Below are 17,032 nucleotides of genomic sequence, written 5' to 3'. Positions count from 1 at the left end.
AAACAACACATTATTGACAAGAGTTTAGAGACAAAAAGGGAAAACAAGAAAAACAGTAAAAACTCTTATCTCTGTCAGGGCCTTGAGGAAGGCCCAACACCTACATGCTAGGGAAAAACCCAGCCATGGCTGAGGGAATCCCACACTTTCTCTCTTCCCCCCTGCACTGCCCCCCACAATAACAGTGACCCCAAAGCAAACAAGGGCAGTGGAGCAGCCCAAGCCCTTCCTTGCCTGCACAGCAAAGCAGCTGTGCACAGGTTCTGGAGCCCCACCTCTGCTCCCACCATGGGCTTTGTTTGTGTCGGGCTGGCTGCCCCAGCCCCAGCCCCAGCCCAGGGCACAGTGGGTGCTGGGGGCTGTTGGCAGAGCCAGGAGCCCACTCCCATTTCGTACCCGCCCCAGCCCATCCTCCCAGCCCCGCCAAAAGCAGCTGGGCAGCAACTGAAGAATGAGTTGCATCTGCCCCAGCAAAGGGGGAGCCTTTGGTTCCCCACCAGGCTGGGTCATGCCCAAATCTGGCAGAATTTCCCCAGATGGCGACTCATCTGCAAATTCCCCGTGGAGTTTGGCTTTGAAGAAGGTGCCAGAATCAAAGTGCATCACCTTCAGCCTCCAGTGGCCAGGCTGAGGAAGAGCTTGTCATCCTTGCTGTCACCCTCGCTGTCTCCAGCAGCAGCAGCATCATCATCCCCACCCGGTACAGCTTCTCCAGGGGCTCCTTCTCCTTCCCTGCGGGCAGACCAGGCTCTCAGGGCTCTGCCCAGGGCCCCAGCTGTCAGGGAACCAGGACAAGCAAAACCAGCTGGGATGGCGGCCACCAGTGCTGGGCAGAGCAGCTCAGCTCCAGCACAAGGGCTCCAGCACAAGGGCTGCGTGTTCCCATCCCATGACCCCGGTGCAGTGACACTGGCAGCACAAAAAGGGTTGGGTTCCTTTGCTTCTCATTGCCAAGGCATGTGTGGAACAGGAACTTACCAGGGCCCTGGATCAAAGTGTGCCTGTGGCGCTCTCCCTTCTTCTATGGCAGAGGAATATCCTGCATCCAAGGAACACAGAACAGGTCTTCCAGTGTGGGTCTGTCCAAGGAGTTCACGGATAAACACCACCAGATCAGGTCTTTGCACTCTGGGGATAGAAAGCAGAAACTGATGGTCAGCCAGAGAAGGCTCCTGTCTGCTTTACCCCACTATTCCCGTGCCCAGGCCATGCTGGATGCGCTCTGAGCTGGGCCTAAACTTTCCCACCAATTCCCTGTTTTGGAGGAGAGCAGGACATGTGCCACCTCCTCAGCAGCTGCCAGAGCGGGATGCCCACGAGCCCGCTGCTGGCTCCCAGCACTGGGATTCCACCCATTCCAAGAGAAGAGGATCCACCTTGAGAGAGCCTTTGTGGCAGCGGGAGCTGGCCCCAGCTGAGGTTCTGGCCCCTCCTGAAAGGGTGCTCCCCGCAGACCATCTGGTGCAGCAGGATGCCCAGGGACCAGACCGTTGCTGCCTCGCCATGGTACCAGCCAAAGTCGTTCCATTCCGGGGGGCTGTAGGACAGTGTTCCTATGGAATACAGATGGAGTTCATCAGGGGGATGCTGCTGCTCCCAGAGCCTGGCCCCAGCATCCCTGGGCCTGCGGGGGCTGCATCAGGGGCACACAGGGTGACCACTGCCCTCTCGCCAGCATCTGGGACTTGTGCACAAAGTTAGGGTTGGAAAAGAAGCCTCTGGTGCTGGAAGAGGGCAGCCCTGGCTAGGCACGACCATGAGATGCAAAGGAAAAATCCACTCCATGCTGGGGAAAAAACATGCCCTTATCCTCCCTGCCTGCATTGCCCCAAAAATATTATGAAGCCAAGGGAAACAGGGCGAGTGGGGTAGTGCAAGCCCTTCCTCTCATTTGCACACCAAACTGGCTGGGGCACAGGTTCTGCCCTCTCTCTCTGCTACCCCCACCCACGGGGGTTTTGGTCGGGCTGGCTGCCCCAGCCCAGCCCCAGTCCTGGGCAGAGTGGCTGGCAAAGGCTGCCAGCAGGGCTGGAAGATGCCTGCCCACCCAGCCCTGCTCTAAAGCAACTCAGCTGAGGACTCAGTGCCCTGACTGGCAGCAAAAGGGAGAATCCCCGCTGCCACAGCCAGCTTGGGCTGGGAGATGTTGGGCCATGAGATGTCAGCAGCGGGAGCACAGCCCTGGGTAGGCTCACCTGCAAAGTGTGTGTAGACTGTGTCCTGCAGGTAGGTGCCACAGCCAAAGTCAATCAGCTTGGCCTGCCCGGTGTCCAGGTCAACCAGGATGTTCTCTGGCTTGATGTCCCTGTGCAGGACCCCGCAGCTGGTGCAGTGCCGCACGGCCTCCAGCACCTGGCAGAACAGCTCCCGCGCCTCCTCCTCGGGCAGGAACCGCCGTGCCCGAATGAAACGATGCAGGTCCTGACACTGCTCTGGCCGCTCCAGCACCATCACGATGCAGTTGGGGAGCTCGAGCCACTCCAGCAGCTGGACCACACCGGGGAAGCCAGTGGACACCTTGGCCAGCAGCACGATCTCCAGGGGTGCGCTGGTGCCGTCGGGCTGCGGGAGGAGCACGATGCCGTCACTGGGGCCGATGCCGTGCCAGGCCTGGGGAAGCCCTCAGCCAGCCCGGGATGCTCTGCGCCCTGCGCTGGCCCCACGCCCGCTCTCCCTCGGGGCGTCCTGGCGGCTCCCACCGTGCCGGGCCCCGGCTCATCCCTGGCCGGCAGCCCCGGCTGCTGGCCCCGCTCACTCACCAGCTCGCCCCAGTGCCGGACGCGGTTCCGTGGAACCCTTTTGATGGCCACCTGCAAGCCAAGGCCAGCAGCGGGGTGAGATCGCCGCCCCCACTGCGTGCCCCATCCTCCGCCCTCCGCCCTCCTCCTCCTCCATCGCCTCCTCCTGCGCCCGCCGCCGGCCCCGCCGCTCACCGGGGCGCCGTCCGAGAGCCGCGTGGCCGCGAAGACTCTGCCGAAGCCGCCGCGCCCCAGCAGCGATCCCAGCCGATACCGCTCCTGCAGGGCCTCCTGCGCCGTCCCTGCGGGCGAGACGCGGCTGTCAGCGCTCGGCCCGGGACCAGCAACGGCCCCCGAGCGCCCCTCACCCGCCCCGGGCCGGCCATGCCCAGGCGTTGGCTCCCGGGAACGCGGCACGGGAGGCTCGGGGCCGGCGGCCGCGCTGCCGAGCGGCGGAGCTCGGGCCGGGGAAGCCGCAGCGGAGGCGGCGGGAGCGGCCGCGCCGCGTGTGTGCTCCGCGGGCCCCGGGAGGAGCCGGGGCAGGGGCCGGGGGCGCGGCCGTGGCCAGGGCCGGGGTCGGGGTCGGGGCCGGGCTCGGGCCAGGCGGAGGCAAAGGGCGGCGATGCCGCCCCCGCACCAGGCACTGATGCCCGCGCAGCAGCGCCACCGCCAGTACAGCCAGAGCCGGGCGGAGGCGCAACCGCGGCGGGACGGCCGGGGCCGGGCACGGGGCAGCCCCGCCCGGGGCCGGGGGCGGGCCGGGGGCATGGCCCGGCCCTGCAGGGGACAGGGAGGCGGGGAGAGGAGAGGGACGCCGGGCAAGGGACCCCGAGGGAAGGGTGCCCGACAGCGGGAAAGGGAGGGAGAGAGGAAGAAAGAGAGAAGGGAAAGAAAGAGAGTATTCAAAATATCTCTTTGCTGCCGCCGCTGCTGCTGCCGCCGCTGCTGCTGTCGCCGCTGCCGCCGCTGCAACTGAAGCACCGGGGCCGTTCGTCCCCCTGTCCGTTCCCCGCTGGACCCACGAGCCCCACGTTCGAGCCCCGCGCGCCCCGGGGACAGCCCCTCCGTCTGCCCAAACACGGGAACTTTGCAGCGCTGAGCGCAGATGCAGAGCCCTGACTCCTGCACACTGGCACAGCGATCCCCTCGCTTGCTGCTGGGCATTGTCCTTGCTGAGGGTCAAACACTGTCGGGGCACCTTCCCTTGGGGTAGGATTCCTACCTGACCCCAGCACTGCACTGACACCTCCAGTGTTGCTTTCCTGTAAAAACAGGGGAAGGAAAACTGTGTGTGACTCATGGTATTTTAGAGTGTCTAAAAATCACTAAGTCACCAATCTTAGAGGTGCAGTGCATCTGGAATTACTGGGATGGAGAAGTAGTGCAACATGGAAAAGGGGAGCATAGAAATAAATAGAGGAAAGCATCTTGGATTGTTTCTTTCATTTTCATTTCACTTCTGGAAAGCTGTTTCAGTTTTCCAGGAATCTTCTCCTGTCTGCTCTTCCCAAGAATCTCTCATGGAGAATAAGGTCAATTTTCTGTCACAAGATTTGCCACCAGGAAATGATGCCACTGGTGATGTTTTCATTGTAACTGTTTGTGCTGGCTTAGGGCAAATTTGGGGACGAAATCTCCAAAAGGGGTCCGTCTGGAGAGCAAGTTCAAGCGGCCCCTCCCCCTACTAGGTCAGGAAAAGACCTCCCTCGAGAAAAGTGAAAAAAAAACCCCAGGGTTTTTAACAAGTAAAGTATTCACAAGCATGAAAAATGAATAATATGAAATCAAACTCTGACAGTGCTGAAGAGATGGCAAATTCAGAAAGTCCTTTTTGTGGGTTGTAGTTGGCTCACTCGGTCTCTTCTATGTCCCTGTGGCGCTGGAATGCAGCGTCCCAGAGCTCGGTGGGCCACAGGGGTGAGCTGCTGCTGGTGTTTGTCTGGGTTTTCAGTCCAGAGCATGTTTAAACAGTTCCAAGAAAAAGGAAAGTCACAGTCCAAGGAACTTCTCTGCCTAAGCTAACTAAAACCAAATTGCTAGACCTGGGCTGTGAAGGCATCGGGAAATTTCCAAATCTGGGCACTGGCGGTCCCAGAAAACACCAGATCTGGATGGTGCTGGAGCCAGAACCTGCAGATTTCCAAATTTTGGCTTTCTGTGCCAGCAAATCACTGGACTTGGGCTGTGCCAGCACCAGGAAGTTTTCAGATCTTGGCGCTGGCACTGCCAACAAACACCAGATCTGAGTGGTGTCATTGCCAATGACAGAAATCTGCCAGATTTGGGCTCTGCTGGCACTGAGAAATTTCCAAATCTGGGTTCTGGTTACATGAAACACAAGATGTGGGGGCGGTGCCAGACCCAGTAGCAGGAAGCAGCCACAGGTTTTGGATTTCTGTGCCAGCAAATTGCTGCACTTGGGCGGTGCCAGAATGGGGAAATTTTCAGATCTGGGCACTGGCAGTGCCAGCAAACAGCCCATTTCAGGCTGCAGGCTCCAGGAAGGACTGGGTCTGGATGCCTTCCTCTTTTCTTTCCTTCTTTCCTTCCATCTTTCTTGGAATCCTGCTGCCAACAAACTCCAGAATCGGCAGTGCTGGCAAGGGGAAATTGCCAGGTTTTAGCTTTCTTTGCCTGCAAATTCTGGATATGGGTGGTGCCCGAAGAGGGAAATTGCCAGATGTGGGCACTGGCAGTGCCAGGGCACGCCAGATCTTGGTGTGGAATGTGCCGGCACTGGGAAATTGCCAGATGCTTATTTTCTGTGCCAGCAAATTGCTGGAATTATGCTGTGCAGGCATCTGAAAAATTCCGGATCTGGGTACTGGGGGTGTCAGCAAACATGAGATCGGGTTGCTGTAGGTACCAGGTATTTGCTTGATTTTGGCTTTCTTTGCCAGCAAATTGCTGGACTTGGGCTGTGCCAGAATATGGAAATACCAAGATCTGGGAACTGGCAGTGCCAGCAAACACCACAGTTCAGGAAGGATTGGATCTGGACCCGTTCCCTCCCTGCATCCCTCCCTCAACAAGGCACCAGAGGGGCTGGACAGCAGCCAGGCAGAAAGGGACCTGCAGGGACTGAGGGACAGCAGGCTGGACATGAGTCAGCAGTGTGCCCAGGTGGGCAAGAAGGCCAATGGCTCCTGGCCTGGAACACGAATGGTGTGGGCAGCAGGAGCAGGGCAGGGATTCTTCCCCTGTGCTCAGCACTGCTTGGGCAGCACCTCGAGTGCTATTTCCAGTTCTGGGGCCCCCTAATTTAGGAAGGACATGGAAGGGCTGGAGTGTGTCCAGAGAAGGGCAACAAGGCTGGGGAGGGGTCTGGAAGAACACAAGTCCTGTGAGGAGTGGCTGAAGGACCTGCAATGTTTATCCTGGAGGAGGCTCAGGGGAGACAAGGCGTTGTCAGGGCACAGGTTGGACTTGATGACCTCCATGGCCTCTTCCACCCTTGCTGACTCTGGGATTCTCTGAAACCACCCTTGCAGCAGTTGCTGGAGGAGCCCTGGGCCTCCTCTTGAGAAGCTCCAGCAGCCCAGGTCCCTCAGCTTCTCCTGCCAGCCCCAAAGCCCATCCTGTCAGTCCTGCAGAGCCTCTGCAGCTCCTCCTCACTGCCCAGAACAGGGAGCCCCAGAGCCAGACACAGCAGCCCAGATGTGCCCCCCTGGCCTGGGGTGCCTCTGGCAAGGGAGCAGCACCAGGCACTGCAGGAGCCTGCAGACAATTGATCTGAAGGCCAAAGCTCCTTAGCTCCTTCTGAAAGAGCAGGAACAGTTCCTCATTCCAGTGTGCTGGAATGCTGGGCACCACAGCTCCTGGTGAGGACTGGACACAAGTTTGCTCCCACTGAGTGCTGTGATGGGTTCTGCAGGAGCTCTGGGCTCCTGTGCTTGCCAGGCACAATGAGGAGAGAAGGAGCCAAGTGCACTGATGTGGGAAATGGATGTGTAGAAAGTTTTTAGAGCCTAATAGAAGGCCCACACCGTATGAATCTGTATATAAATCTTGAGACAAGAAATGCTAACTTAAAAATGCCATGGAGTAGGACAGATATTGTTGAGAGAGAAATGGAGCTAGAAAAAAGTTTCAAAAGATGGCCTTGCAAATAAGACTTTGGAAAAATAGAGCTACGAAAGATGCATTTTAGTGGGAACCACAAGGGGTAGTTTTAAATAATTGGCTTTAAGGCATCTACAACATGGCATGGCAAAAATCTGATAGACCAAGAACTACTGTAATTAGGAAATAGTTGGCTTCTGATTGTGATGGTGTAAATTATGTGTATTTTCTCACCCTTCTCATGAGACTGAAAATGGAATATAAGTTTTTAAAACACCTCTCAGTGTCCCCATCTCTAGGTCAAGAAAAGAGTATTATCCAACACACTGACACACCTTTGCCTCGAGCATAACCCAGCCTGGACCAAACACACTGAAAGGTTTCCCCTTTGGCCCATGTCTCGAAACATCAGGTCTGCTGTTTGACAGCTCAGGTTGGTTTGGTGTCAAGGAGTTTCCCTCAGAAATACTGGGTTTGTCTTCCTCTGTGCCTTCCCCTCAGCAGCCTTGGGGATGCTCCTGTGTGAAGCCATCTGTCTCACACAGTTTGAGACAACTTCAAACAGGATATTGTGCAATAAGTCGTCTCCTCTAAAGTGTTCCAACAACCCCTTTCCAGCAATAGGAAATTATTACTGATAGATGAAAGTGGAAAACCCCCCACAGTTTATTAACAAACAGAATCCCCCCATGACACGCGTTACAAGAAGGCGCCGGGGTCTCTCTCGGAAGAACAGGAGCTGTCACAGAGCAGTTCCAGCAGCTGATGGAAGCTCAGGGGCTCGTCCGGCGTCGGCTTTCTCCCATGGCAGAGCTCCATGAAGCAGGCAGGGCAATGAAGCAGCTGGGCTGGAGCCCCTCCCTGCCTTTTCTCCCCGGCGTGGCTCAGTGTCCTGGTTTAGGGCAAATTTGTTAAAGAATCTGCAAAGGAGGGCCCCTCCAGAAAGCAAAACCCACACGGCCCCTCCCCCCAACCGGTTCAGGAAAAAATTCCTTGGAGACAGGTGGAAAGAGCCTGTTTACTTCAGGAACAACACCCCCCAGCACACAAAATGAACAATAGCCGATGACACCGCTCTGAGAAAGATGACAAAATCAGAAAGTCTCTTTCAGGGGTGGTTGCTCTGTTCTCAGTCCCTCCGGTGCTGGGGCAGCTGCTGCAGCCGAACCTTCGGTGTTCCCGGGTCCCAGTCCGGAGCAGGTTCGAGATGGTCACAGAAACAGGAGAGGAGAAACAGTCCAGGAAGGAATGTGGACTGTTTAGCTAAACTAGCTAATGAGCAGAGGCCAAAGCAGAGCAGAAGCGAGAGCAGAAAAGAGAGCAAGCAAAGCAGCAAGCTGAAAGCAAGAAGTGAAAAACAGCCCTATGCACTGTTTGTCTCTGTGTCCCTGATAAGAGAAACCCAAACAAAACTTCCACTCTTCAGAGTCGGTCTTAAAGGCACAGAACAGATGAATGGGGATACAAGCATCATAACATCACCCCAGGACATTCCCCCCCTTATCCCCATATCATCAACATACTACAACACATCATGCATTATTCATACAAAATTTCCATCTGTTTCCCCAAAATTACAAGCAATACCCATCATGCCTTCATCACATCCCCACACTGGACCACTGAATCCAGGCCCTGTATTACAGAGCTGCAGAGCCCCTTTTCACTTTAGTCACTTAAAGCTCCATCTATCACTTGCCCAGACCTTCAACTCTTACACATTTCCTTCTAACTCATGTCTGTATGGTTTAATGTACAGACAATAGCAGTAACATCCAATGAACAGTGATATTGCATATCATTCTTACCCCACAATCAGATCTCCCTGAGGTACACATCGTGTTGTTCCATCTCTTTGCATTATCCACCACGTGCAACCTGGTCCCTGAGAAAAGACAACCCCACGAATGGGTTTGTCTGTACTCGAGGCAGAATTGATCCACACAGTCTTCCCTAACAAACCTCTGATATGTACCACTGGGACTTTGTCTCCTTCTATTACATTCAGGGACTCAGGACCTGCTTGGTTGGTGGAACCTTGGGTGTTAACTAACCAGGTGGCTTTTGCTAGATGCTGCTCCCAATTCTTGAAATATTCACCACCCAAAGCTTTCAACTGGGTTTTTAGTAGTCCATTGTACCTCTCCACTTTTCCTGCAGCTGGAGCATGGTAGGGGATATGGTACACCCACTCAATGCCATGTTCCCTAGCCCAGGTATTGATAAGGCTGTTCTTGAAATGAGTCCCATTGTCTGACTCAATCCTCTCAGGGGTGCCATGTCTCCACAGAACTTGCTTTTCCAGGCCCAGGATGGTGTTCCGGGCTGTACCATGAGAAACAGAGTAGGTTTCCAGACATCCAGTGGTGGCTTCCACCATGGTCAGCACGTAGCGCTTGCCCTGGCGTGTCTGGGGCAGTGTGATGGAGTCAATCTGCCAGGCCTCCCCCTACTTGTACTTGGACCACCGCCCACCATACCAGAGGGGCTTCACTCGCTTGGCCTGCTTGATGGCAGCACACGTCTCACAGTCATGGATAACCTGAGAAATACTGTCCATGGTTAGATCCACCCCTCGGTCTCGTGCCCACTTATAGGTGGCATCTCTGCCCTGATGGCCTGAGGCATCATGGGCCCATCGACCTAGGAATAACTCTCCCTTATGTTCCCAATCTAGGTCTATTTTGGACACCCCTATCTTTGCAGCCTGGTCTACTTGCTCATTGTTTTGGTGTTCCTCATTAGCTCTACTCTTGGGTACATGGGCATCTACATGGCGCACCTTCACAGGCAGTTTCCCTACCCTGGTAGCGATGATTTCCACTCATCAGCAGCCCAAATTGGCTTTCCTCTACGCTGCCAGTTAGCCTTTTTCCACCGCTCCAGCCATTCCCACAGAGCATTGGCTATCATCCATGAACCAGTGTAGAGGTAGAGCCTTGGCCATTTCCCTCTCTCAGCAATGTCCAGGGCCAGTTGAACAGTTTTGAGTTCAGCAAGTTGGCTTGATCCACCTTCTCCTTCGGTAGCTTGTGCAGCCTATCGTGTGGGGCTCCATACGGCTGCTTTCCACTCCCGGTTCATCCCTACAATGCAACAGGAACTGTCAGTGAAAAGAGCGTAGCGTGTTTCCTCTGGGGACAGTTGGTTGTATGGAGGAGCCTCTTCAGCCCGTGTCACTGGTTCTTGTTCCTCTTCATTAGTGAGACCAAAGTTCTCACCTTCCGGCCAGTTTGTAATTATCTCCAAAATCCCAGGGCGATTCAGGTTTCCAATAGGGGCGCGCTGTGTAACAAGAGCAATCCATTTACACCATGTAGCATCAGTGGTACCCCAGCACCGGTAGTCGGGGTGCCAGGGAGAGTTGTGCTTCTGTACTAATCACCTCTGGGACAGCCTGCACTCCAAGATTTCCTTCTCTGTGGGAGTGTAGTTGGCTTCAGAGCCTCTGTAGCTTTGACTCCAAAATTCCAGTGGTCGGCCTCGAGTCTCCTCTGGCACCTTCTGCCAAAGGCTCCAGGACAAGCCATGGTTCCCGGCTGCAGAGTACAGCACATTCTTCACCTCTGGTCCTGTCCTGACTGGGCCAAGGGCAATCACATGAGCGATCTCCTGCTTGATCTGGGCAAAGGCTTGTTGCTGTTCAGGACCCCAGTGGAACTCGTTCTTCTTGCAATCTTACTTTATTCGGTAATGTGCATTCTCCAAAACCTATGGCACCCAGGAAGCTTGTGTTTCAATCTTGCTAGTAGGTGGAGACATCGCGGTGATTTTGTTGATGACCTCTGTGGGAATCTGACGCCGTCCGTATTGCCACTTCACTCCCAGGAACTGGGTCTCTCAGGCACGTCCCTTGACTTTGCTCTTCTTGATAGCAAAGCTGGCTTCTAGCAGAATCCTGATGATCCTCTCTCCTTTCTCAAATACTTCCATTGCTGTGTTCCCCCACACAATGATGTCATCCATGTACTGCAGGTACTCTGGAGCCTCACCCTTTTCCAGCGCAGTCTGGATCAGTCCATGGCAGATGGTGGGGCTGTGCTTCCACCCCTGGGGCAGTCAGTTCCAGGTGTACTGCACGCCCCTCCAGGTGAAAACAAACTGAGGCCTGCATTCTGCTGCCACAGGAATGGAGAAAAATGTGTTAGCAATGTCAATGGTGGCAAAGCATTTTGCTGCCTTGGACTCCAGCACATACTGGAGTTCCAGCATGTCCGGCACAGCAGCGCTCAGTGGTGGAGTCACTTCATTCAATGCACGACAGTCCACAGTCAATCTCCATTCTCCTTCAGATTTACGCACAGGCCAAGTGAGGCTGTTGAAGGGTGAGTGGGTCTTCCTGACCAGCCCTTGGCTCTTCAGCTCACGGATCATTTTGTGGATGGGGATCATGGCATCTTGATTTATCTGATACTGCCGGTGGTGCACTGTCTAGGTGGCAATTGGTGGTCTTTGCTCTTCCACCTTCAGGAGTCCTACTGCAGACGGGTTTTCTGATAGTCCAGGCAAAGTGTTCAACTGCTTCATGTTTTCTGCCTCCACAGCAGCTATGCCAAAAGCCCATCTGAGTCCCTTTGGGTCTTTGTAATAGCCGTTCAGGAGGAAATCTATGCCCAGAATACACGGGGCCTCTGGGCCAGCCACAATAGGATGTTTTTTCCACTCTTTCCCAGCCAGGCTTACCTCGGCTTCTAACAGGGTCAATTGTTGGGATCCCCCGTCACCCTGGCAATGGAAACAGGTTCTGCCCCCACATGTCCCGATGGTATCAGGGTACACTGCACACCAGTATCAATAAAGCATCTTACTTTTGTGGTTCTGATGTGCCAGGCCATCGGATCCACACCGTCCAGAAAATCCGGTTTTCCCGTGCCTCTCGCTGGCTGGAGGCAGGGCCCCTCTAACCCTGGGTATTCATTTGAGAGGTACCTTCCAGGGGATCTGACAGATCATACTCAGCAGCTCGGTCATGGGAGGTTGAGGCTACCTTCACTTTACTGGAGTTTCCTTGATTTGTGTTTCCCTCCTTGAGCTGATGCACCCGTGCTGCCAGGACAGAAGTGCGTTTTCCATCCCACCTTCCCATGTCTTCCCCATGGTCACGCAGAAAAAAACACAGGTCAGCCCGTGGGGTGTACCTCCCCCTCTCTCTAGCTGGGCAACGTTGGGCTCTGACTCTGGGGCCTGTGACTCACAGTGCTGCAATGTGGGAACTGTTCCTCCTCACCTCTCCCCTCACCACCTCCCTCATCTCCTCTTTGAGGTCCTTCATCACAGCAGAGACATGAGCCTGCATCAGTCCATTGATCATACTTTCATAATTCTTAAGCTTGTTGGCTACAGAACCCACTGTCTCTTGGTTGTTATCAGCTTTAATTGTAGCAATAAAGGTGGTGTATTGGTATGGCCCCAGATTTGCCAGGCTCCACAACATTTGCCCTGTGCACCCAACTTCATCAGGGTCATTATCATGCTGTCCATCCCTCCCAAAGAGTACCTCTAATTCTGCCACTTCTCTCAGCTGTTGGATCCCTTCCTCAAGGGTCTTCCAGCACATTCTATGGTGCTGGTCCTGCATTCTCTCCCTGTGGACAAACCTCTCTCTGACACTCATTAAAAGCCGCTCCCAGAGGGAAAGAGACCCTGGCTCCTTTACAACAATCTGATTGATACCTGAGTCGTGGGTCAAGGGTCCCAAATTCCTTGCCTCACCACCATCCAGCTGGACGCTTGTACTCATAAGATCTCAGATGCAAAGCAGCCAGGTTGTATAAGCCTCACGTCCCCATCATACAATGTCTTTGCGCAGATTACAGAGACTTTTGTACATCAGGGACTCCGTGATGTTCGCAACCTCTGGCTCCCCTGTAGGTTGTGAGGGCCCTCCCCTATCTGGGTGCTCTGCTTTCATCTTAGATCTCCTTGTTTCTAGAGGGGCAACTGCTGCTGGCTGTGACTGCCTTTGCAATTCAGCTGGAACCTGGACAGTTGTAACATCTGTGGGTTCTGCTGCTGCACTATTACACTTTCTCTCTTCACGGCAGAGGGAGGGCTTCTCACCAGCTGGGGAAGTGTATTCCTTCAGCATCCGGTCCATCTCACATATCTCCTTCACCAGACCCCCCAGCCAATCTGGGTAGTACACATCTGGGGTGGGATGTGAGGTAGGGTCAGGCTCTGGGGCAGCAGCATCCCTTGACTCTGGTGGCGTATTGGATTCTGGGGTTGGTGTCAGGGTAGTTATCCAGGTTAGTCACCCCTTCTCTCTAAATGCTAAATAGAGCAGGCCTATCAGCAACACCAGCCACTGTATGATATCATTAATATTTAGAGTGGAACAGAAACCTTCAAAAACTGGCGGGGCGGACCCAAAGAGATGGCTAAATGCTTGGAAGAAGATTTTGCCTGGTGTCATTTCCTTACAGCAGGTGCCATTATTAAAGTAACCCTAAAAACATACAGTTAGTGTGTGATAGCTGTGAATCTGTGTGCCTGCTTTCCAGAGGAAGTTAAAAATCCATTAATTCCTCACCTTATTCACCCATAAAACATACTGGATAACAGCCACAGTAGCCTTGGTTATGGGACCCATGCTTAGATAAGGGCCTACAAATGGGAGAAATACAGCCATGATCAGGTGCCACCTAAACCAGGGCAAGCTGGACCACATGGTGTCGCTTAATGAGGTTTCTATAGCTACACACATACAAAAATTAGATTATTCAAGAACTGTTTTTCCCTTTTTGTTTCTGTGCCCTCTAGCTGCATGTTAGGCACCAAAATCTGTCTTGGTTTGGAAAGACAGGAGTCTGCTAAGGAAGGCAGGAACCTCCCCTGAAATGGAGAATGTAAACCCTCCCCACCCCTCAGCATTGCTATAAATTTTAAATAAGGGGCTCTCAGGCAAAAATATGGGAGCAGGAAATAACAGTTCTTTAATAGGGGGGAAAAAAAAGGATAAAATAAACAATGCAGTACACTAGAACAACAGAACCCAACATGACACCCTGTGGGTCAGGGTGTTGGTGGCAGTCCCATTGGAAATGTGGCTGCAGCCCTCCTGAAGCATCAGATGTGGTTCTGCTGGAGCGGGGGGTATCTGTAGAGAAGGATGTATTCTTCCTCTGAAGATCCAGTGGGAGAAGAGACAGCTGGTGTTCCTCTGGGGAATTCCGTGGAGAAAGCCGTGCTGGTGTTAGCGTTCAAAAACACATAATCAAGGGGGATTATATGCGGTGCTTTATATTAAGAGCTCCAGGAATCGGGATATATTCAACCCAAATCTGACTCCGACCATACATCCGAAATGATCATGTTTTATACTCTATCGTTACTTTCATGTTAATTATTAAACTTATACTGTTCTATTGTATACATAAATTTAGCCCCTCTCTGAATTTCCAACATACTTTCTCACTATTCTTCTTATGGTTATATAATAAATACATTTAATTACTAAACAATCATCACATCTAACAATTATATAATTTATCATACTGCTTACGCAGGTGCAGTTGATCTGGGAAAGCACAAAGCCTAACATTTTAGATTCTATCTTTAACTTTTTCCAGGGTTCCACTATCACTGGTATCTCAAAAACCTCTGGAGTATATCTGGGTAGCAATTCTTGGCTCCTCCCTCTGGGCGGAGCATCTCACAATGGGATGTTATAGTTCTTATCAGTCATGCAGTGACATTCAATAGTCTGTTATCAGCAGATGTCCCCTCCCGAGGGAGGTGTGAATGTGGTCACTCAAAGAGAGAGAAAAAGCAAACTGCCCACTTGACAAAAGATAGTCTGCCATACAGATGGTAGTTAAAAAACCTTGCATTGCAATCTTCAACACCAGCGCACACCAGATCTTGGCAGGGAATGTGCTGCCACTTGGAAATTGCCAAATGTTAACTTTGTGTGCCAGCAAACTGCTAGAATTATGCTGTGCAGGCATCTGAAAAATTCCAGATCTGGGCACTGGCGGTGTCAGCAAACATAAGATTGGGCTGGTGTAGGCACCAGGTATTTACCTGGTTTGGCTTTCTTTGCCAGCAGATTGCTGCATTTGGGCTGTGGTGGCACAGGGTAATGTCCAGATCTGGGCATGGGCGGTGCCATCAAATACCAGGTCTGGGTGGTGACAGTCTTGGCACCAGGAAATTGCTGCGTTTTGTCTTCTTTTTCCAAAAAAATTGCTGCTCCCCCATTGGTGCATCCCGTGTCACCCCACCTTATCTCCAGCCCTGGCTCCCTTCTCCATTGGATCACTTGTACCCTGACCCCTCCTGCCTTCCTCCAGTTATATACCCTGGCCCCAGCCCTGCTCCTGGCTCTTCGCCTCTGGTTCCCTTCAGCAGAGGTTGTGTTCCTGCTTGCTCCTGTTTCCCTCTGCACCCTCACTTCACCTGGACCCTTGGATTTTCCCTTAATAAACCCGGCTGGATCTGCTGTGTGAGGAGTCTTCTCGTCCCTCTGCTGAGGCTTTGATTGCACCATCCGGGCTCATGGTCTGCTGGGCTGAGGGAGTTGTCAAGGCAGCCCCAAGTGGAGACGCTTTTGGTGCTGCAGGCACCTGACAGCACCTGCCTGGGGAAGCTGCTCTGGCCACCCGCAGCAACCAATTCCTTTTCCCAAGCAGCAGCTCCCAGCGTCCTCCTCCGCAGCCCAGAGAGAGAGGGAGCAGCTGCCCTCACCCTGTCCTTTACCGCATCCCCATTCTCATGGAATGTCCCCCCTCGGAGAGAAACTCCCAGAGAAGAGAAGCGCGACCAGATCCCCTCCTCCCCTGAGCTTGATCACTTCTTTTGTTTCTGAAGGGCCCAGTCCATCAGAGCAGTGGTATTGCACTGACAGCTGGGACACCAGCAGGGGATCACCCCACACTGCCCAGTGTGCGTCAGGCTCAACAGGGTCTGCTTCCCCCTGATTCCACCAGGCCTCTTCCCTTGGCTGTGGTTTTGCTGGATAGTGGGTCAGGACAGTGAGAACCTCCTTCATCCATTCATTCACTATTTAGGGTCCTGCAGACACTTCCTCAATTTCTCTCCAAACTGACCTCAGCCCACCAATGATGTCACAACTCTTGTCCATCCGGACAAAGAATCCCCCAGGAGGACACTCTGGTGTCTCCTCCAAGGGCACAAAGCAGCAAAACTCCCAAGGAAAATCTTCCTCCTTGGGTGAGTTCCAGAGCAAATATAGTCAAGGCAGTGGCCTGAAATGTTTTCCCAGCTGGGTCATAACACTTCCCTGATGGATCCACATTGCCCCTGGGGAAAGAGATGTGCAGAACCCTTCACCAATGCCCTGGAATGTCAAACAGGAATCACAGTCATAGACAGCTCTCAGGAACCACTTCACTGTGGATTTTCCTTCCTGAAAGCCCAAGATGTCTGAATGTCCTCCTGGTGCCTCAGGGCCTGGGTAAACAGGGCTTGTCAGAGATGCTGGCAGGGCACCAACACCCCTCCTCCTCACAGGGCACCTCTGTTACCCCAATTAGCTGCGAGTGGCTGCCTGGGGACAGGTGCCCACTTCCCCATGTCCCTGGGATGGGCACATCCTGCTCAGGGCCAGTGCTGGCCTGGGCCCAGAGCCAGGGCCATGACCCAGGTGCTCTGGGAGGGCTCCGTGGCTGCAGGTGTGACAGGATGAGGGGCAGGGCAGGGCATATTCCCCTCTGGACAATGCTCTGGGCATGGAGCTTGGTCGGGTTTGGTGTCTGCAGGGAAAGGGATATCGGGTTTTGTGGATGTGAGAATTGTCACTGCTGAGCCATTCCCCAGCCCTCAGCCTTGTCTGCAGGTGATCAGCATTGCCCAGTGCTCCCCAGTGTCTGCAGTGCCTGAGATGCCAATCAGCCACCTGATCACATGTCCCTTGTTCCCCTTGTTCTCCCACATGCTGGGTTTGGGGCTGGGCTCAGCTCTGGGGTGTCCCACACGGAAAGCTCTGGGAGGGGAGGGGCAGCAGGAGATGGGGGATCTGGCACTGAGGGCTGCTGGAGGATGGATTGTGTTGGACTGGGGGCTGTCCCCACAGGGTCCCCAGGTGCCTTTGGCTCCCTGCCTGCCCCCCTTGGCCCCCCAGGTGCCTGGGCCCTTCCAGGGGCAGTTGCCCTGTGCAGGAAGCTGGAGCGATGCTGGGCAAGGGGGCTGGATCCGTGCCACAGGTGGGGTGGGATGGACTCTGTGCCAGGGCTGGGCTTGTGGCCAGGGCTGGGGGCTGTGCCAAGCCG

General features: G+C 54.0%; 1 protein-coding gene across 1 annotated transcript; it reads right to left on the bottom strand.

The window, feature by feature from the left end:
* Positions 1 to 1,021: 1,021 nt before the first annotated feature.
* On the bottom strand, positions 1,022 to 15,885 carry LOC141727782 (serine/threonine-protein kinase pim-1-like). Its single transcript, XM_074534070.1, has 6 exons — positions 15,851 to 15,885; positions 2,934 to 3,066; positions 2,760 to 2,810; positions 2,196 to 2,562; positions 1,377 to 1,553; positions 1,022 to 1,128 (listed from the first exon to the last, which is right to left on the bottom strand). Exons 1-6 carry the CDS (start codon positions 15,883 to 15,885, stop codon positions 1,022 to 1,024), a joined length of 870 nt encoding a protein of 289 aa, XP_074390171.1.
* Positions 15,886 to 17,032: the final 1,147 nt, after the last annotated feature.

This window comes from Zonotrichia albicollis, unplaced genomic scaffold (genome assembly GCF_047830755.1).
Source record: "Zonotrichia albicollis isolate bZonAlb1 unplaced genomic scaffold, bZonAlb1.hap1 Scaffold_254, whole genome shotgun sequence".
NCBI classification, from domain to species: domain Eukaryota; kingdom Metazoa; phylum Chordata; class Aves; order Passeriformes; family Passerellidae; genus Zonotrichia; species Zonotrichia albicollis.
The sequence above is the reverse complement of the archived record's forward strand: the minus strand, read 5'-3'. Positions and strand labels throughout refer to the sequence as shown.